At 33.8% G+C, this 21,920-nt stretch overlaps 1 protein-coding gene across 1 annotated transcript; it reads left to right on the forward strand.

Annotated features, from left to right (window-relative positions):
- The first annotated feature begins 426 nt into the window (after positions 1–426).
- Positions 427–18,937, forward strand: LOC145639314 (kinesin-like protein KIN-7C, mitochondrial). Its single transcript, XM_081690526.1, has 27 exons — positions 427–720; positions 809–906; positions 2,465–2,554; positions 2,992–3,044; positions 5,100–5,165; positions 5,255–5,308; positions 6,328–6,387; positions 7,081–7,159; positions 7,439–7,506; positions 8,748–8,810; positions 8,940–9,044; positions 9,390–9,494; positions 9,595–9,702; positions 9,804–9,950; positions 10,896–11,081; positions 11,176–11,355; positions 12,622–12,867; positions 14,200–14,340; positions 14,469–14,594; positions 15,555–15,605; positions 15,759–15,806; positions 15,881–16,162; positions 16,343–17,053; positions 17,692–17,781; positions 18,011–18,076; positions 18,208–18,294; positions 18,453–18,937. The coding sequence occupies exons 1-25, from the start codon at positions 521–523 to the stop codon at positions 18,029–18,031; spliced, it is 3,378 nt and encodes a 1,125-aa protein (XP_081546652.1). The 5' UTR covers positions 427–520; the 3' UTR covers positions 18,032–18,076; positions 18,208–18,294; positions 18,453–18,937.
- Positions 18,938–21,920: the final 2,983 nt, after the last annotated feature.

A 21,920-nucleotide genomic window follows, 5' to 3' on the forward strand; every position in this document is an offset into this window, starting at 1 on the left:
TTTAAGGTTCGAATCTTACTAATAGGGATTTTCTTACTTTTCCCTTTACTCAAGAGTCTGATCTGTACGTATTGGATAAAAAAACTGATAGGATTGAAGTTTGATTAAGATCTTACATATTTTCTACTCTTTCTTTTATTTATGAATTCACCTCACGAAATCACAAACACTTACGGAATAACCCCTTTATTAGAAACCGAAATTAAATGGAGCGAGTTAAAACAAACCTGTAAACAACAACCAAACAAATAAATCTAGAGATTCTCCAATTTTTTTTTTTAAAAAAACTAACCCCAATTTTTGGAGGGACACTCAAATAAACAATCTGATAGTGTTAATAAAACCTTATAATTAAGGCGGCAATGTCAGTGAAGGCACGTGACCTCCACTCCTCCCTCCTTTTTTCCTCCTTCATTCCAACAATCAAAATTTAACACAGACAAAACAACAGTCTTTTAGAGAGAGAAACTCAAACCAGAAGAGAGAGAAAACTGAAGAATAGCAGCTTGAAGCTGCAACAATGGTGGGAGGAAGCTCTACTTCTTCCAAATCTCCTCGTTCCACGTCACCTTTCCGATCAAAAAAAGGCTCTCCTTCGCCGTTTTCTTCGCCGGCGATTAAGAATGTCGCCGGACGTCCGGCGAGTCCGTCGTCGGAAAGAGCTGAGTTTAGTAAACCTAAGGAGAATGTCACTGTTACTGTTCGATTTCGTCCTCTCAGGTTTTGTTTTTGATTTTTTTTTTTTTTTCTGGAATTTTTTTGAATTTTTTGATGTGATTTTTGGTTTTGTTGTTGATGATGATGGCAGTGCGAGAGAGATGAAGCAAGGAAATGAGATAGCGTGGTATGCGGATGGAGATTGTACTGTTCGGAATGAGGTTAACCCTAACATTGCTTATGCATTTGGTCAGTTCCTTTGCTCTTTTTATTTCTTAAATTACTTAATGTAAAGTGAAATGTATAAAATCATTAAAATGTGTTGTGGTAACAATGTCACGAAGATACGTGTTCGCAATAGCACGTAGTGCTAAAATGAATGAGTAAATTGAGGATGAGGATCTTTGTGGACCGTGGTCCGTGGAGGACCTTTTATGGAATGTATCTTGGTTCATGTAGACGACCCCGCAGTTTTGGGAATAAGGTTTTGGTATTGTACTATTGTTGTTGTTGTTGTGGATAAATGTGTTATGTTGATGTGATGCAATGGTTGAGATTTTTTTAATGAAAAGTGCATATTTGCCTGAAATAAGGTGTATGTACAAAAAATAATATACTAGTATTTCAAAAGAGGAAAATACCTTTTATAGAAAGTTTTAGTTTCCTTTTGTGTTTCTTATGGGGAGAGGAAGTTTTTAGTCTTCACTAGTTAGAGGTAAGGTTGTGTACGTCTTGATGTTTACCAACTTGGCCGCGAGGAGTAATTATTGGGTCGTAAATTGTGTTTTTTGTTCACTTGTTAGAGGCTAAGGGCTCTATGGTGCCTCCCCTCCCCTCAAAAAAAAAAAAAAAAAAAAGGGAAAAATTGTCAATAACCACCCCTTAAATCACCAAAAATAAAATTGATTTTACCACCTATTTTTTTTCTTTATTTTAAATAATCACCTCTAAAAGTGAAAAACATTAGAAATTAACACCTTTTAGCATTGGTCCGATCATGTTTTCGACTATTTATAAGCTAATTTTTGAAGGTTCTTCTTCCTTCTTTAGTGTACTTTCTCCACTTTTTGTCCTAGTTGAATTAAAATTTGGCTAAAAGTGATAATTTTTTTTTTAATGTTTTTCACTTTTAGAGGTGGTTATTTATAATAAAGAAAAAAGGGGTGGTAAAATCAATTTTGGGTGATTATTTACAATTTAAAAAAAAAAAGGGGGGGGGGGGGTCTATGGTGCCTTCTTATTATTTATAAATGCACCCTTTTGGTTTGTGATTTTCTTGATTTTATTTAGTTGTTTGTATATGGTAAAACTTTGAAATCGTGTATTTGATAGAAATTTATACCAACTATGTTGCTCGGACTCTTCATTTCACATCAAGTGCCCATGTCAGACCTCGACTCTTGGACTTAATGGCACTTGGACACTTCACTTTTAGTTCAAAATCATGGAGATTTTTTCACAAATAGCCAAGTCGGATGCTTGGACGTACCCATGTTGGACATGGGTACCCGACCCCAAGTAACATAGTGAACCAAAAGTGTATTAGTCCTATTTAAACAGAAAGTATAAAACTTTTTTCATATAATTGAAGGCTGCCTTGTCGATTTGAATCATTTTCTCTAGTGACTTTATTAATTTATTAATGTTCTATTCTCTTCATTATATAAGAGGTATTTAGCAAGTTTTGATTTCCCTGATGTACTTTCTGAATATTCACCCTGTTTTCTCTAATTAAGGTGTATTAAAATGTAGTGCTGGTAAATTTATAGAATTTAGCTCTCAATTGCTGTAATTATGCTTGATGCAGATCGAGTATTTGGCCCTGCCACAACCACACGTCATGTATATGATATTGCTGCTCATCATGTTGTGAGTGGTGCTATGGAAGGAATAAATGGTAATTACTCGTTCTTTCTAAAATATGCTGTGAATGTCAGCAAAATTGCCTGTTAGAGCAACCAAATGTTTTTCTTTTGTTTCTTTTTAATGGCAAAGCAACAAAAGATTGCTATTGCCCTTCCATTGAGGAACCATGGATACATGATCAATGATAGTGATATGCTGTCTCTTTCTAGTCTCTTGCTTTCTTCCTGCTCCCAATTCCCTTAGTTTCTTCTCCACAGTGTGAAATTGCCCTCATGTCTGGTTTATAATTTTGAATGTTCATGTTCCTCCTTTGAAATGTTTGAGTTCTGGGGTCAATGTGAAGTTTCAATTTATGCATTCTGAACAATAATGTATTAGTCCATGATGTGAGTTGAATGCTTAGTAGTTGGAATGTGGAATATGTTTCATGTTATGACTCTCAGCCTACAATGGCCTTGCTTTGTGCAGGTACTATCTTTGCATACGGAGTTACTAGTAGTGGGAAGACGCACACAATGCATGTAAGTGATTTTCTTAGTTCACTAATTTTACTTCTCAAATTGTAATTGTTTCTTTTCATCACTTTTATCCTTCTATTTTATCATTCTGATGAGGAGCATATGTTCCGATTTGAGATCATGAATAACACATTGTAGTTCCTTTTGGACTTTTGGTTAATGTAGTAATTCAATGTGATTTGAACTGTTCCAGGCATTGGTTTCCAACTGTGAAATTATGTGAATATATCAAAGTGAGTGATCAGTATTTCAGTGCCTCCATAGTATTCAATGTTTCATCACATCGTAATAGTAAATGGATGAAATATGATATATAAGGGGGGTGTGCAGATAATAAAGATCTGATTTTCTGTAAAAATGGATTACAAGACATGTCTGGTTCTTTACCCATTCTTTGTCAGTGTTTATTCAAATACGATGATGTGTTGGATTTCTTAGCCCTTAGAACTGCCTAAAAGAGGTCATTAAGCTACTTTAAAGAATTTATCTCGAGTAGTCATCCATTTTAAGTGTTGGGTATGTGCTCAATTAGACATGGCTGGGCAGATATGACAGTTGGGTCTCTTGGGTTTAACTAAAATTTGTAGCAGATGTCCTTTACTAGTCTCCTCAGGAGTTTATGTGTTGATTTATTCACTTCAAGCAGGGCCTTCTCGATGATTATAAAGCCTTTTTGCAGTTAAGACAGATTTGGGCCCTCTACAACTTTGCCCTTAAAGTTTCTAAGTTTGATATAGCCAAAGGTAACCAACCACTATCTGAAGAAAAAATAACAATTAAGCTCTCATATGATGCTGATTGAGCCAACAGTCTAAATAATCACTAAAACAAGAAGGGCAGAGAAGTTTAAGGTATATTACCTTTCTAGTAATCACCATTGATTGAATATAAGAAATATTAGCTTTTGCAAACAAAGGACAGAGTAGTATCCCCTTAAAAAATAAAAATAAAAACAAAGTACAGAGTAGTAAATAATATATACCGTAATACCCTTATGGGATTCGTTACATGTTAAAATATCTAATGTACTGTGATGGAAGAAATTTGAGATCTGGAGTTGTGGGGAAACAGCAAAGGAAGGTAAGCAATGATTACCAATTTACCATAAATTATTAATGAAAGGTTAGTGAAACTAGAGGGCTTTTGGAAATCTAAAGATTTAAAAAAATAACAATGTATAGGAGTTTGTGATCTAGAATCGCAGAGATCTTGTCTCAATGTATAGAATACTTCATTTAACCAATTATTACTGAGCCATACGTAATAAGTTGATTACCAGTTGAAAGTTGCTACTTAATGAAACTGTATTAATAACTGAGGTCCTTCTATTTTAGGAGGCCCTGTGCTGCCACCCTGGCTGCACCAGCCAAGAGCCAGCCTTGACTTCAAGCTGCTGAGCTGGGAACAGCAGGAAGTGTGGACAAAGATGCTGTTTTATTGTAAATACAATTTTGTGTTCTTCAGCCTTGTTGTGCTAGGATTAGAACAAAATAGTCAATGACTGAGGGTATAAATTAATCTGCAATCTGATCCAAGTGAGATTTGTCTTCCATTATATGAAGTTTCGTCTTCGGTAGAATGTCGCTTTTCACCAGTTAACCGTTAGAGGAATGGATACTTCAAATACTTGCTGTTTGTAAGGTTACAAGTTGTGTGCATTACGGATAAACATAAAAGTTTTTTTTTTTGTTTTTTTTTCTTTTGGCGTGTGTATGTGTTTCCTTGTTAATTTTTGAATGAGATAATTTTTTTCTTTGGAGTTGGGACTTAAATTCCCAAACTCTAGAAGACTTGGAAAAACATAAAAATTTCATTTCTGCTATATGAACACAAGGAAATATGCATACCTTTTCACTAGAAAGCTTATAAAATAGAGTTTAGATGACTAGTTAGTTGTTCTGCTACATGGAGCAATTGGCTTTTGCAGTCAAGGACTTACCAAAATTTGGGGGCCATCTTCTAATAAACCATCTGATTATGTAATTCTTTGGATTGTGTAGTATGATGCTCTTCGAGCTTGCATAAGTTGCTATGTTGATGCTGTGATTTTGATTACAGGGGCTGCAGAAGTCTCCTGGAATCATTCCATTAGCAGTGAAAGATGTCTTTGAAATCATACAGGAGGTACCTCATTATATTACTCATTGATTCTATACTGAAAGCTTTACTCTTTATTATCTGTATGTAAACTCCACATGGGTCATGCGTTTCAGACACCTGGCAGGGAATTTCTTCTTCGGGTTTCTTATCTGGAAATCTACAATGAGGTTAGTATTTCTCTAATATTCTTTTTGAATGGCTGAATTACTACAAAATCAACCTTGTAAGATACTAGCTTCAGTAACTGTTGGTATAATAGCCGGTTGGTCATGTTGATGTTTAATCCTTGAATGAATTGATACAAAGAAATGAGTAATGAAAGATAGACAGATGAATTAGATATGAGGGGTGTCTTTTATGGTGCTCCCTAAGTCCCTACCATTCTGTTTTGATTCAAACATTGCATAATGAAGATATGCAGGAAGCAGCGCGTTCGGAATCCGTGATAGAAGTATAAGAAAGTACTGTCATATATGCCATTTAGTTGTAAAACAACCCTCCTCCTTCTGGGTTTTCTGTTGACTTTAAAAACTCATATTTCCATAATATGCTAATATCTCTGAAAGTTTACATCCTTGTATATATTTGAGGAGACTGAACACAAAATTTTCTGCAATGGAAAAACATTTGTTGTTGAAGAATCACTATTGTTTTGTTATTGGAAGTTCTCATTGAAAACAATCTCTTCCCTGTTTTGAGCTGTGAGCATCAGCTCTTAATTAAGAGTCTGCCCTTTTGCAAGAATTGTTTAATGGGTTGGGATATCATCATTTAATTGTACTTTCTCTGTTCTTTGGTTTTGCAACGGTTTCCTTTTTATAAAGTTTTAACATACTTGTAACATTACATTTTTTTGGATCTGGGTTGCCTTTTTCTTCATCACATCTGTCCATGTTTATCTCTCTATTTTTCTCCTCATCACATCATTGGTCTTTGGTCCCATCATATGACTTCTTAAAATGTGTGTCCCCCACATGTTGCAATTTAAAAGAATGGAGGAAGCACATAATTCCCTATTTTTTTTATAAAAAGTTTATGCATCAATTTGAATAGTCTAGAAAATCAGATTTTTAGGCTTAACATCTTTAATTTAGGGACATTATGGTGGTGCTTTTGTCAATGATTTTGTATGTCTACCATTGAACTTGTTAAACTACCTCGTTAATTCTTTATGTTGCTCTTTTAGGTTATCAATGATTTGCTGGATCCAGCTGGACAGAGCTTACGAATTCGAGAAGATACTCAGGTACAGGTGCTAATATTGAAGAGTTGAAACTGATTATGTTACTAGGATCAAAGGGACATGGAACGGTCTACTTTATGAACAAATCTATTTACAGTTGCAGAAGCTGTACAAAATGATGTTTTATTATAATAAATTACAGATACTTACTGCAGGATCTGAATTTAGTGTTTTAAGAATAGACAAGTGGGAGGATATGAGTTTTTTTTTTTTTTTTTTTTTTTTGTTGTTGTTGTTGTTGTTGTTGTGGAAGAAATTAATATACGATCCCTAATTCCCTACTCTCTCTATTTTGAAATGATAGATGAGAATACATTTTAGAGAGATGAAAAAAATGTGACCAAAGGTTTAAAAAAAAAAAAAAAAAAGTGACCTAAAATGATGTCCAATTATGTTTGACCCCAGAATTAGTACAATGACTGTTACCAATTTCTAAACCTTTTACTCGTCTTCCAGAACCTACTAATTCTAGTATAATACGAATGAACTAATTACAGCTGATATATTGATTGCATAAAAAATTTCTTTATCTTCAATAAATTTCATAAAGTGATCACCACAAGTGTCAATAGAAGGTTCTGATTGTAAAAGAATAAGTGTCAAACTAATAAACTGTTCTATTTGCTCTGGATGTTCAAATATGTAGTGTTTCTTCCCATTGTTGTCTTGATGATATGCAGGCTATAACTTTTGCAGGGAACTTACATCGAAGGAATTAAAGATGAAGTTGTACTCTCACCCGCTCATGCATTATCCTTGATTGCTACTGGTGAAGGTATGCTTGAGTTGTATTTCAGTGTCTTCTGTTGAAAAGGTAAACCTATATTGGTTGCTTTCTGAACGTGTTTGCTCCCTGAGGGCTGTTTCTGACATGTATTTTACATAAGTGTTCTTAATGTTAATAATATATGTCAATATATGTCCTTTATGTTCGTGGATTTTATTCCCCCTGATTTTATTGCTGCTGTAATGTTGTCAATAGTTGGCTTTTTTCAAGATTCACAATCAAGCCCCTGATTAATCATCTGAATGGTTTTATTTCTAATATTTCCAGCGCATAGACATGTTGGCTCTAACAACTTCAATCTACTTAGCAGTCGAAGTCACACCATTTTCACTTTGGTAAGTGTATATTTTATGCAAATAGGTTTCTGGCATGCATGCCCGGTATCATACTTGATCTGCCAATAGGTATGTGGTTGAGGGATCGTGCCTTTCAGCAATAAGAGAAAAGTTTGGTATATCATAGGTCCTCCATACTCTGCCAAGTTGGGACCCTTTGTAGATGTATTTGTAGTATGGAGGTGATTTTTTCTTGACAGCAAACAACAATGTAACACCCAAGGAATTATTATGAAAGTCTAATTTTCTGCTTAGGCTCTGTTCAAAACCGTGTAAATAAAGCAAATTTCAGGAAAAATTATTGAGATAAGGGCTTCCAATATCCAATCAACTTACTAGTGATGCAACTACAAAGTCTTACTTTCTCTATTATATTTAGAGGCTACGTTACAAGAATGTTAAGCAAAAAACTTAGTAAACAAATCAACACTATAGTGCTACCTGACCAGGCCTTCCTTTGTTATGTTGTTGCTCATTCCTAGCTGACATTCCTGTGGTATGTGAAACCCCCTTCTGTCTTTTGCCCTCTTCATTCTGAACTTTTTCAATTTGTCTAAGTTAGACCATAGTACACATAAGGCTTGATCCAACGGGGTGGAATAACCCAGAAATGATTTATAGCAGCATTTGGAAGTGGATTTACTCACTTAGTGACTTTGTTACAATATACTCCTTTGTTCTGGCTCAGGAATCAGGACCATATATGATGGGAAAACCCTTCAATTTGGATCAATCCCTGGACACTCCTGCATATTTCTTTTTGTCCTCGGGGTTCTGAGTCTTGAGTTCTGAGATGCATTGCAACTTGATACTGTTGCTAGTGGTGAATGATGTTGAATTTTGTACTCAAATTTAAATATATTAACTTGGTTGGCTCTGTGAAAGTAGGCTATTGTTTTAAAACTCTGTTTATCCTTCATGTTCTTGACTCAAATATGTCATCAAAAGTAAGGGGGTCAAGGATAGATAATTTGCCATGTACCTGTGAATTCAAAAAATTGGAAGTTATAGCTGTAACTCGTAACATTTGTTTGCTAAAGATTGTGAAATAAAGCCTTATACCTTTCACAAACATTGGCTACTTATTCAAGGTGAGTTTGTACTGTCCATTGTTCAAGTTATTTACCTTGAGTATCGTGGCCATGATGGAATTTTTCTCAGTTTTGAATTTTCTTGCGTTATGCTTTGTTAATGTTTCATTTTTGTTCATAAGATCATTGACAAAATTGATGGCCTTTCAGACCATTGAAAGCAGTCCACATGGTCAAAGTCAAGGGGAAGAAGACGTATCACTGTCTCAATTGGCAAGTCTTTCTATATATATCATTGTTCAATAAGATACATTATTTAAGTTTTATATCAAGATGTTTTAGTCACTTTTTAACCCTTTTTTAAAAAAAAAAAAAAAAAAAAAAATTTCTCTATCTTTACAGCATTTGATTGATCTTGCTGGGTCTGAAAGTTCGAAGATTGAAACAAACGGTTTACGTAGAAAAGAAGGCTCATACATAAATAAAAGTTTGCTAACTCTTGGCACTGTAAGTGGTTTCTTTGCCCTTAAGAAGCAAGATATTTATGTAATCATCCAAATAACTAGTTTAATTAATCATTGATTTATTGCCTGATGGGAAACCTACCCATGCTGGCAACTTAATGAGACTCTTTCCATTCAAGTCAAAAGGTGTGGAACATAGATAAAGAACTCTTGCTGGACATCCTGTAATTATTCTTCATACTTGATACTGTATATTTTTTTCTGGTTTGACATGGCAAGTTCAGATCTAATAGTTTTTCTTACATGACTGCTTGTGATATGCTGTCAATGATTATTATTTGCTATTGTAGTTTGAATTTTTGTTAATGAATCTTCTGTATCATTGCAGGTAATCTCTAAGCTAACTGATGGTAAGGCATCTCATATTCCTTACCGTGATTCAAAGCTCACCCGTTTGTTGCAGTCCTCTCTCAGTGGCCATGGACGAATCTCAGTGAGTTAATTTCAAAATACTAAGTATTGAGGCTGCTTTCACCTAAATATTGATTTTCTTATTTTGTTGACAATTGTTCATGTGCTTGATCTTATTGTAGCTTATCTGCACTGTGACTCCTGCCTCTGGCCACAGTGAAGAAACTCACAATACTTTGAAGTTTGCACACAGGAGTAAGCATGTAGAAATTAAGGCTTCTCAAAATAAGGTAACTTTAGGAGAGCTTCTGTTTTGTATTTCTAACATGCTATCATAGAAATATTGCTACATTAGTAATGCTTGTTTGTCATTGACTTTTATTGCTGGTAGATATTGGACGAAAAATCTCTCATTAAGAAGTACCAAAAAGAAATTTTAAGCCTAAAGCAAGAGCTTCAGACACTAAAGCATGGCATACCAGAGGATACATGTGTGAATGTGTCAACGCCAGAAGATTTGGTTAGCCTAAAGCTGCAGGTACATGCCACTGGACTTATGTGTATGTTCAGCAGTTTAACAAGGATATTGTACTAATTAATGACCTTTTTTTATCACTCAGAAAACAATTAAGGTCAAAGGACTGATTCTCATACATCAGTCCCTAACTTGTGTATATTTGTGTTCTTCCCCTGCTTTCTTTTGGTCATCACATAACTTTCACGTTAGTCTGGTGGTTGCTTTTAGGGATGTCACCTATTCTACAACTCCTTAAGACTTTTATGGTTCTTTGTATACTTCAGTATGCTTAATCTTATCTCATAAGTCACAACTCTCTCTTTTATAGTTTTATGTGTGTTTTTGTGATGGTTTCAGTCAACTTTGGAAACATCCTTTCCATATAGACAATCATGATGGTATTAATGTACTCCTAAAAAAGAAAAAAAACTTAGACGGTGATGCAATATTTATGAATTATAATTGAGGCTAGAGTGTTCATATAGCATGAGGAATTTTGCCAATCAATTCGGAACCCTTAGAGCTTCAATATTCGCGCACTAAAATATCGATTTTTTTTTTGTATAACTCAATTCTTTCTATTCCTCTCATGGATAGTGATGATATTAGCTCTGTCACATTTGCTGATATCTCATTTGGAGTGCAATTTTAGAGTTTCTAAGTTATAGTTATATGCTAACTGAATCAAACTTAAAAGTTAACACTGTTCATGCTGTAGCATATACAGGCTTGACAACTGTTAGTCATTAGTTGCCTGATTGGATTGTTTGGGGGGCCGGGGGGGGGGGGGGGGTTCTCTTGTAATCTTAAAAATTTGATTGACAATTTTGTGTACACGTTTTTATATAGTGAACAGTGTTGCATATGTGCAGAAAAGTATGGGAATCTCGTTTTGTGCCTTCTTTCAAATAATTTCCCCATGTCTTCTAACTTCCTCCCCTCTCTCCTATAAAAATGTTTTCAAAGCTGGAAGCAGGCCAGGCTCAGTTGCAGTCAAGCACAGAGGAGGAGGAACAAGCTAAAGCAGCTCTTACAGGAAGAATTCAACGGCTCACAAAATTAATTTTGGTTTCAACAAGAAATACTCCAGGAACAACACATGTCCCACAAAAGTCTGTCTATACAAGAAGGCATTCCTTTGGTGAAGAGGAGGTGCTTGATTCAGCACTAAACTTCTCTATTCTAAAATTCTGAATTTGTTAACTTTAACTCTTATTATAATTTGTAAGTCTTGAACTGGATGCAGCTTGCACATTTACCAGATAGGACAAGGGAGAATGCTATTTGTTGTGATGATTCTGGTGGTGGAAGTCTGGATCCCGAGGTTCAAATTGATGGCTGTGCCAATCCAACCAATCTACATGAGATTGTTAAGGATTATAAGAAGAGTAAAAGAAAAGGAATGCTTGGATGGTTTAAGTCAAGAGTAATTATTTCTCCCATCTTTTTCTCAGAAATTTCATTTCTTGATTGGCACGGCCACATGAATATGAGAACTATGCTTTTATGTATTGAAATGCTTGCAGAATCTGTTATCTATTGGAATTACAGTTTTCTTTCTTTCTTTGCTTCTTCATTCATTCTTAATCTCCTCTTCTAGTCTATTTGGTGTTATCCTCAGTACAAATGTGCTTTTCACTTATGTCTGGATCTGTTTTTTTGTCAAATGTTACTACTTATTGCAGTGTGAAAATTTTAAATCAAAATAGCTGCAATTGGATTATTCAATTTGTTGAAATTCTGTTTTGTTTAAAGAAAATGATGTCAAATGAGAATCTCTGCAATGTTGATTAAGTGATTGTAGGGACGGAACTGGATCTAAGACTAGACCTAGAACTGTTTGGATCCAAGATCCTAACCCTACTCATAGACAAACTAAGCTTTATTATTTTTTTTTTTTACATTTAATAGAATATTTTATTTAGCTTTTTGAAATATGGCATTTAACTTGCAAAATTGATATATCCTGCCGTACATCTCTCCTTGTGTTATCACTCTAAAGTGTTAATATTATTCTTTAATCATCTCACGCTATTTACTTCTATCTCCATCACTTTAACATTCCAACATTAACTTAGTGTTTTTGATAGTTTGATTTTTTTTTTTTTACATTTAATAGAATATTTTATTTAGCTTTTTGAAATATGGCATTTAACTTGCAAAATTGATATATCCTGCCGTACATCTCTCCTTGTGTTATCACTCTAAAGTGTTAATATTATTCTTTAATCATCTCACGCTATTTACTTCTATCTCCATCACTTTAACATTCCAACATTAACTTAGTATTTTTGATAGTTTGCAAATTATTGAGATCTATTGATAGTGATGAGTATTAGGAGGATAAAAGTATTACTTATAGAGTTCGGGACTTTTCATCTTTCAAACTATCCTTAAACATTTTTTAACGCATTTGCATTTATCCTTAAACATTTTTTAACGCATCTGCATTTACTACGTAGGTTATATATGATTTTATGCTAAAAAATTTAAGAAAAAAATCAACAACGTGTATGCAAATAAAAAGTAAGTTTTTTAATTTAAAGAAGATTTTGGTTCTTTGTTTCACATGCACCACTATGTTTCCTAAAGGCACCATCTTCTGCTGCACATTCGTCTGATATATTTATTGTTAGATTATATTATTAATCATCATAAGGTTTAATCAATAAATTCATGCATTTTTCTGTAGAAACCTAATCTTCCCGGCGGATTGTCTCCAGTTGCCACTGATGACGGTCAGTGTTCAACTAGTGGATCTCCTGCAACGGCTTTCAGATACTCACAAAATAGAGTAATGGTTTCTGATGTAAAAGAAAAACAGAGGAAAGTAGTCAATAAGAAGCAGGGTGATATTCCAATTACGAACTCGTCTCCAGAAAAGGGTCAAATCGACGAATTCTTTAGCACTGGATTTGAGATTTCTCATATTAATTTGGTGAGAAATCATCTAGTCTTTTTAAGTAATATTAAATCATACACTTATAATAGATCAAAATCATCTGTCTTGCTTGTTCTTGTGTACTTCTTTACCACCGTTTTTATTGGCTTTGTTTGTCCTAATTTATTGCAGAACATCTTAACTGATGTTTTTTTTTTTAAAGAAACACCGTAACAGATTTGAATTGCCATTTTGGTATGGTGGTTGATGTTAGGGTTGGTGAGTGCATAACGGAAGTAAAGATGTGTTTGATTGAGAAGTATAAATTGAATTGATAATTGACAAGATATTAATATATATGAACACACGATTTTATGTAACGACGAGCACTTTTATTCTACTATTTGAAAATAAACTAGTACAAGTATCCTTTAAGAGTTTATATTACAATATGTCTCTCTCTATATTAGGAAGTGGATTCGTAAAGAAGGTAAATAGTACAAGGAGGTGTAGTGTAGGAAGGCTTGTGTATGGTATGGCTTCTTGTGTTATGTTGTGTTCGATAATTGAATGCCTATGACCTATATTTATAGGTGTAGATGGAGCTTGGAAGAAATGGCTGGAATATTCTAGAAATTCCTCCATCATTCTTGTATCCATAATGTTCTAGAAAATTCACGAACATATATTATATTCTAGCTAATAGCTTCCAATGTCAATAATGCTCTAGAACATTCAAGTAGGATATTATTCAAGAGAAATCAAGAGCAAGTAATGACCTTGCTTGATTATTCCGGAAGCTTCTATAACATGTACAATACTCTACCAAAATAATGGGCTTATAAATTTTGGGCCATACCCAACAGTAGAAAGAGCTTAAACATCCACATTACCTTTTGGGGTTCAAGGATCTTAACCATTTTGGTTTATAAGAGAGCCTAAAGTTCATTTTGGGGATTTTTTATGGGGTTGATGCCGATGGATGTGTTAGCCCTTATATATTTATTTACCACTAACACCTACTTCCAGTTATCTGCAAGTTAACGGTCTATTCAAAGCTTTAAAATTAAATGAAGTGTATATTATCATCAGCTTAAGTTGTAATAAAATTACTTTTGCTGACAGCTGACTCACTCAATACTGGCCTTATAAACATCTTTGGGTGTTACCTTCCATCATGCCATTCCTTCTTTGGCTTGTTGATAATTTTAGTACCAAGAGCTTGTTAATTGTCGATTAGCATAAGTGCAAGTATTATGTCCATTGTTAAAATACTGATTCAGAAGAAATTGTTTTTTTTCTCAAGAAGAATATAAAGATACTGCCCTTCCTTCAGATTAAATTTCTTGGTTTGTACTGGACCAAAATTTTAAAATATGCATTTTGCAGACTGGAACAACAATTACTGATCAGCTGGATGTCCTTCAAGAGCAAGTAAAATTGCTGGCTGAAGAGGTTGCACAGTGTACCTACTCTCTCAAAAGACTATCAGGGGAAGCGATTAACAGCCCAGAAAAGTATCGTGATGAGGTATAGTTTGTGACCTCCTGCACCAGCCAGATCAGGATTTTAAATCTTAAACAATAAAAAGAATGATGGTTGTAATGTTGTATTCATATCTTATCGGTATGTGATTAATAAAGGTATATACATTGCAGGAGCAAATACGGAAGTTGAAGAATAAAATCACTGAAAAGAAGCTGCAAATACATCAGTTGGAGCAGTGCATAATAGTATCACTGGAAGCAGCTCCACAAAGTGTGCCTAGGTCTGAGCTGTCTCAGGTATTAATTATACTTCCTCCGTTCTCTTTTACTTTCAATGGTTTGACTTTCACTTTTGCCAATGCATATCTTCAACTACTAAAATCACATCATTAAGTAAAAATTATAAATTATTGTTAGTTTGAAAATATACATTGAGACGAGTCTAACAAGATCCCACTTGATTATACTTTGCCTTACATATCAAATCACTAAAGATGGTCTAACAGAAATTGTCAATAGTGGCAAATGTCAACAATTTGCTAGTAAAACAGAACGAGTATAATGATATGTCTTCTTATCAGAAATGGTTTACAAAGGACTGATAACTATGACCCATAAGAAGCAATTATATTAATTAAAGCAAGACTTATTTTGTAAAAAAAACAGTAAGAAATCAAGTGGTATGGTCCAACCAAATCATCAATTTAGTGCCTCTCACAAGGCTATTAGCTGTAGCGATGTATAAAGGAACACATATTTATTTCCTTACACCTGCTCACACCTAGATAAGAGAATCAGCAATTCATGCACTTGACAACTGAGTGTTGAGTCTGTCCAGTGGCTGCCTAGCTGTGAAGTAGAATATCAAAACAAATTATAAGAAATTATGATCTGCATTTACCTCTCTCTTTTTCCATCTTTTCTAGTAAACACGCATTAGTTCAGGGTAGTAGCTGCCAATCTTCTAGTAGAGTAATGCTGTGCACTTGTGTAACTTGTCTATCAACTTGACTATACCTTGACTACGGGTTGGAATTATAGTCAATTATGATGAAGCTGCTGCTGTGCGCTTAAGAGCTATGTTGTCTGTTGTCAAATATGTATGACTACGTTAACCTGATACCCCTGGTTTACAAAAAAAGAGTATATATGGCTGTTCTTTTTTCTTTTCCCTTTTTTTTTTAAAACTTATTATTATATTATTTTATCGATGGAGCTTTTACTTTCACAAATTCACATCATTGCTTTCTCATGTAGGCTTTAGCTAAAATTGCTACTCGGCTGAGTGAGAAAACCTTTGAACATGAGGTTGGTTTGATTCATCTAGTTTTATATTTTTAATCATTCTTTAACTTTTTTTAATTTATTATTAAAGGTCCTCCTTTTCTTCTCTCCTTTTGGGAAAGTAACAATAAACTATAATGATATTTTATTGATGGTTTTCTGTGGTTGTTTGCTCAGATCGATTCTGTGGATAAAAGGATTCTTTGGGAACAGTTACAAATGAAGGTAATTATCGTGCAATTTTTATACTCTTTCTGCAAATCTAATTAGTTTGCTGAGCAATCTCCATGGTTTATTAGATCTCAGAGAATGCTGAGATGCAAGAAGCCATCCTTCTACTAAGACAGCAACTTAGCACATCGTCAGATATTTGCTCCATCTTTCCCGAAGGACAAAATCAGTCTGCTATGCTCAATGCTTCTGCTTTAGATTCTAATCCTATCAATTTAGATGAGAGAAACAAAGGAGGGAAGGAATCACCTCTTGATGCAACTACACCTACTAGCGTGATAAGTTTGAATCGGTTCTTTGGTCAGGATGATTCAAAAGATTGCAAGAATGCTACAAACTCAAATTTACAGGTAATTATGCTGGTTACTTTTTCTGTTTTTTTGAATTTATAAGCCCATCTTATTGCTTTTTCTCAACTGACATTCACTAGGACCAAAAGAGCTACTTTTTGTTTGAAAGAGAGAGAGAGAGAGAGGAGCTATTAATATTGTTGTTTAGATGGTCACTTAGATTGTTGTTTTGCTTCTTAGATTTCCAATATTGAGAATCTGAAGCAAGAGAATGCAAGATTAGCTGAAGAAAAAGTTGGACTGGAAATTCATAGCCAAAAGCTGGCAGAAGAGGCTTCATATGCAAAAGAACTGGCTGCAGCTGCAGCAATTGAGCTTCAACATTTGACAGAAGAAGTTACTAGGTTGTCATATCGGAATGCGGAGCTGATTGGTGAGCTGGGTTCCACGAAAGAGGTCAATTCTGGTTCTGGTTGCTGTCAACCTTTGTCTGATGTGAAAAAAAACAATAGTAGTTATGCTGACATTGATGCAAGCTCAAGGAAACTAGAATATGAACAGTTGGTTGAGTACTTGCAGAATGAGCTTCATACTAGATATCAAAGAGAAGCCATGCTAGAAGCTGCTTTATCCGAGAAAGAGCAAGTAGAGCGTGAGCTGGATAAACAGCTTAGCGAGGCAAAGAGACACGAAGAAGTTTTACAGAGTGACTTAGAAAATTTGTGGGTTCTGATAGAAAACATGAGGAAATCTGGCATAGAAACTGATGATGGCTTATCTCACAGGATTGGTACATCTAATTATAGATCAGCCGAGGTTCCAGTTGGAATTTCCTTATCAGCAGGAAGTCAAGTATCTAGAAATTTGGACAAGATAAGCGCAGCTGGTGCCAGCAATTTGAAAGAAATAGAAAGGTCCAAAGAGCTAGAGAAGCTTATTTCAAGACTGAAGGCATGTAAACAATGACTAGATTTTTCAAGATTATTTGATCTTAATCTTAATTGACCTTGAATGTGATGTATGTAAAAAAAATCCATATGCTTAATCACATCAATATTCTCTCTGTGTATATACTTTTGTCAGAAAATGCATGTTAAATACGTAGTATTTTTTTTCCCTTTTTTATAAAGTGCCTTTTGACTTTTATATCTTGATGAACTTTGTTGCTCCCTAATAGGCCTTGTGATTGTTCAATATTTGCATTTTGTTCTCGGTATGATCCAGGTTATTCTCTCATAAGTCTTACGTCCTTATCTCCAGCTATTATAGTTTCTGCACCACATTATTATATTCTTTGATTAAATTTACTAGAAACTTGTCCCAAAATCTTGACAGTGCATTATATTTGCTATCATATTTGCTATCTAGATGTATGTTGTCCTTTTAGTATGTACGTTGTGCAGGTTGAAGGGTTGTGCATTATATTTTCTTTTCATATACCTTGTACCATCTGTTGTAGGATGGCTTGTACTTTTAACTTATATCTTGATTTGGTACATGTTTATAGCAATCAAATGCACTGCAAGTGCTAATGAATAATATTTTTTTGTTTACCCAAGTGATTTTTTGATCCTCCTTTTTATAACCAGGGTGAAGATTTGTCTGGCCTCGATATGGCTACTCTTGAAGAACTGCAAAATGTTCATGTGGAGGCTATAACTAAGATATGCCAAGCAAAGGTGAGAAATTTTATCCTTGTGTAACATTGAGATGAGAATCTACATAGTGGCATTTCTTAAATTAGCTTAAAATTATAAGCTGATGAAGGCTGTTTGTCAAGACAGAAACTGTAGTATTTCCCATGATTTTTTATGTGACAGAAGAACCCGAGACTTTGCACTTGGCTTCAATTGTGTTTGTGATTCTTGTACATTGACATCATTTATACTTTTTGGTGGTATATTGCAGTGCGCTAATCATATATTGTAGCAGGCCAACAGATACCCCTTCAAATGGAAATTCTCTGAACTTGAGGTTTGTTTCTACTTTCTTTTACAATCTGGAGTCTTTATTTGCATGAATTATGATCAACAAGGATGCTGCATTTGTAAGTTGTAATAATGCTGGTTCACCATAAATGATTGATGCTCTCGGCACTTGTATAGGTAGGGGGTTACTGGTGTAGTGGTTTTGGTAAAAATGCAACATCATCAGAGAAATTTGAAGTTCAAATTTCAAATGTAGAGTGGCAGGTAATGTTTCTGATACGAAGTTAGTTGTTTTGAGTACATGTTTATTAGAGGGTTTTCTAAGGTTGTGAATAATTCTGTATGGGATGTACTTTTCTTCGTCTGCATTCATTCTTCTGTTACGAGTCAATTTTGATTTCTTCTCTCTTTTGATTGTGCAGGATCTTTTGGACAGTATATGCACGTCATGATACCTATTCTGCATTCTGAGATTTACCACTATTACCAGGGACTTAACCAGCATAATGTACGTATACTAATTTCTTTTGGCAAACATGCAAATTTTGTACAGTCTCAGACCCCAAGAATGTAAAGCTTCTTGTGAGTGATTGACGTATCTTGGGACTTGCTGACCATTTTTTTTTACGAGAGCATCAATACATGTTATTATCTATTGAGGCATATTTGTAATAATCTTGTGGCTTACTGATGTCTTCATGTCTAGAGTAAATTATTGAACTAAACATTGATCAATGTAAATGTATATTTATATACTTCTAATTTTCCAAAATGAAATTTGTTATTGAAACCTGTAAACTCCTCAGTAGTTGATTACTTTGTTATCTTACCTGTAATCCTTTCCATGATATTATTCTGAAGAACTCATTTGGTTAGCACTAATTTGATTAATGTCCATCTTCATATATTTTCGGCAGTCAGTTGTCTGCGTGTAGCAAACTAGCAATGTCTGCTGCTGTGAAATGCCAAGGAAAGTTGGCCTTTTTTCTTTTTCTAATTCTTTTTCTAACTCCTTATTTGATTATTAAATACGCATTTTGGCCCTATACCTCAAACCTCTTTTAAAAGGATTCTTCATACCTGCGAAGGCCGGCGTCCCCTGCCACCAACTGATGTTCACCTGTAAGCGTCAGTTAGCCGTAAACATTGAAATACTACCTCCGTTGTAGGTTATGTGCAACAATTAGACATTTTCCTTCTCTGCTTTATGTCAAATCATTGTACATAACCTGTAACGGAGGTAGTATATAATTGTGCATGGGCTGTGTACCCCTGTCCATGACTCAAAATGGTTTATAACGCAATAACCAGAAGTAGACCTCTTGATATCCGGACATCCACCCCAAGTCCCCAATCTATGTTGATGCTAAAAACTGCTTATGATTCGAATTTCGAACTTGACCTAATAATTCAAAAAATATTTCATATATATACAAAGTATTTTGTTACCTAGAATGTAACCAACAGTGTATTGAGGAACTCTAATTGGTGAAGATGTCAATTTTTTTAATTAAAATTTATATTTATTATTTAAGACAGGGGTCATGTAGTGGCTTATTCTAATGCAACAGCCAAATAGCCAAAATACGGCTGTGTTATTGGTACCCATGATCATAGCACTTCGGGCAGTTCGGCCTGCAACCTTATTAGATAACACCATCAACACCTGCATTCATCTAGTTGTACATCTTTTTCTTAATCATTTTGATCATTATTTATTGATAAATTAAAAATGAATTATTTGATACTTTCTTTCATGGATAAATATTCATATTCTTCAGATGGAGTTAAGTATAAATTATAACAATTGAAAATTAACAATCTATTCATTGAAACGATTCCAACAAGTATTCACGGGACTATATTTTTTCTTATATATAAATCACAAAGTAAGACAAATAAACACTGAAAAAAGTAATAATTGAGTAAGTATTTAAAAACGGAGAGAGTATTAATCTCTTTCCCATAATTGCTTAACCAGTTTTGCACCATTCATGTGGTTACTTTGATGCATAATTTTTCACTAATGTAGTTATGGAATATTGTTGAATTAGTAGTAATTAATATTTCCAAAATGTCATATTGTTGTAGTTTTTGCTGATACATAAATTATGGGCGTAAGTTGTGTATTGGTAAATATGCCTACTCATAGCCAAAATGGTTAAAATCCCGTAAAAAAAAATGGTTAAAAAACATATATAATGTAAGAAGAATGGAGTATTTGACTGAGTATTTTTCAACACAAATTCTTGAATAAGATGAACTTTTATTAAGTTATAGTAAGATGATTTAAAGTTACTCTAAAAATATTTAAAGTTACCATTTATACTACAAAATTTACCATTTTTGTAACAAAAATTTTACCCTTAAAAAATATTTATAATGTATTAGGTTAATTGTATTAGCCCCTAAAGCATTTATTTATTAGAAATTATACATTAAAATACAATCAAATTATAAAAAAAAAATACAATCAAATTAAACTTATACAAATTAAAAGTTATCCTTAAAGGGGTTAAAGTTATCATAAAAATTGTTAAAGATACACTTAAATTGACCATTACAATAAAATTAACGTAACCCGTCTTACACAACATTTATTGATTTTTAATAATGGTAAGAAAGCCCTTTAAAAAAAAATTAAAAAAAAAAAAAAAAAAAAAAAAAAACTTTATTAGTGTCTTGTATGAGTAGAGTATTGATTAGTTAAGTTGTGACTCTTGCGAGTTTTAAAATAGTAGAGTAATTGGGTTATTGGTTCAACTGTTCAAGGTTGTTTTTTGTTTTTTTGAGGGGAAGATAGTGACATATATTGACCAAAAAACACATACTCCATACTGTACTTTGTTTTTTTGGACTCGTACAGTACAAGAATGAAAAATAAAGAAAGACAAGTGAAATGTTGAATACATCCATACCTAGGTTAACCATTATTTAGTACTCATTACAGAGTAGATAATAAACTAGATAAAAACTACTTTGTAATCCGTAATTAGACATGTAAGAGGTTAATTATTTCATGCACTTGAGAGTATCGAGATTCGAGAATAGTGCTTTTAACAGTTTGTTGTGCAATATATTTTGCAAGTGCCTATATGTGTTGTCGACCGTATCCATGGGGGGAAGATAAGGGAATCCCACTCCCCCAAATTGTCACTAGTGGGGATTGAACCCCCAACCTCATGGTTGGGCGGTGCTCTCCTTTCCACTAGATCAAGCTTGGCTTGGTCGACCATATCCATGTGGTGTTAAGGAAAATTTTATTGATGATCTTGATTTGTGTATGCATATACTATTCAATTCATGTCAAGCCTTATCCTATTCACCCTAGACAATATAAAACTTTGTATTGTGAAGGACATGACTAGTACTAAAAATCAAGCATGTACAATTTCAATTCAACAATAATCATGTGAAAATAACACAATCTCTATAAAAGGAAAAGATCACGCTTGTAATTTGAGTATATCCCATATAATTTTCCAGCTCCATTTATTGTGTTGTAAACTTCTCATTGTGTTGTTTGTTTGATAAATTGGAAATAAATTTTCTACTTTATTATTGTGTATTTTTTTTTCTAGTTAAATATATGCTTTGTATTATATTATAATCAAATTAAATTCTTATGGAAACATTAGATGAATTCCTTAATTATTCCATACGGTCAATGATTTAACAATTAACACTATGTTAATATTATATAAAAGGTCTTATCATATTCCATAACGTAATAATTTTCCTAATAACATATATAAAAGCCCACCTCATATCACAATTTTGCTCCATGCATAATTAATTAAGCCAAGCAAATTTAGTTGTTCGATTTCTCTCTCTTCTTTCTCTCTCATCCCTTTTTTTCTTTGTTATTGTTCTTCTTTCTTGCATTTTTC

Source organism: Chenopodium album, chromosome 7 (genome assembly GCF_948465745.1).
Source record: "Chenopodium album chromosome 7, dcCheAlbu1.1, whole genome shotgun sequence".
Classification (NCBI taxonomy): Eukaryota; Viridiplantae; Streptophyta; class Magnoliopsida; order Caryophyllales; family Amaranthaceae; genus Chenopodium; species Chenopodium album.

Excerpts from the sequence above, each read along its gene's own strand:
- LOC145639314 (XM_081690526.1), top strand. The coding sequence starts at position 521 with ATGGTGGGAGGAAGCTCTACTTCTTCCAAATCTCCTCGTTCCACGTCA. Across the intron at positions 9,495-9,594 it reads GTGGCCATGGACGAATCTCA|CTTATCTGCACTGTGACTCC; the intron begins GTGAGTTAATTT and ends ATCTTATTGTAG. Across the intron at positions 12,868-14,199 it reads AGATTTCTCATATTAATTTG|ACTGGAACAACAATTACTGA; the intron begins GTGAGAAATCAT and ends TGCATTTTGCAG.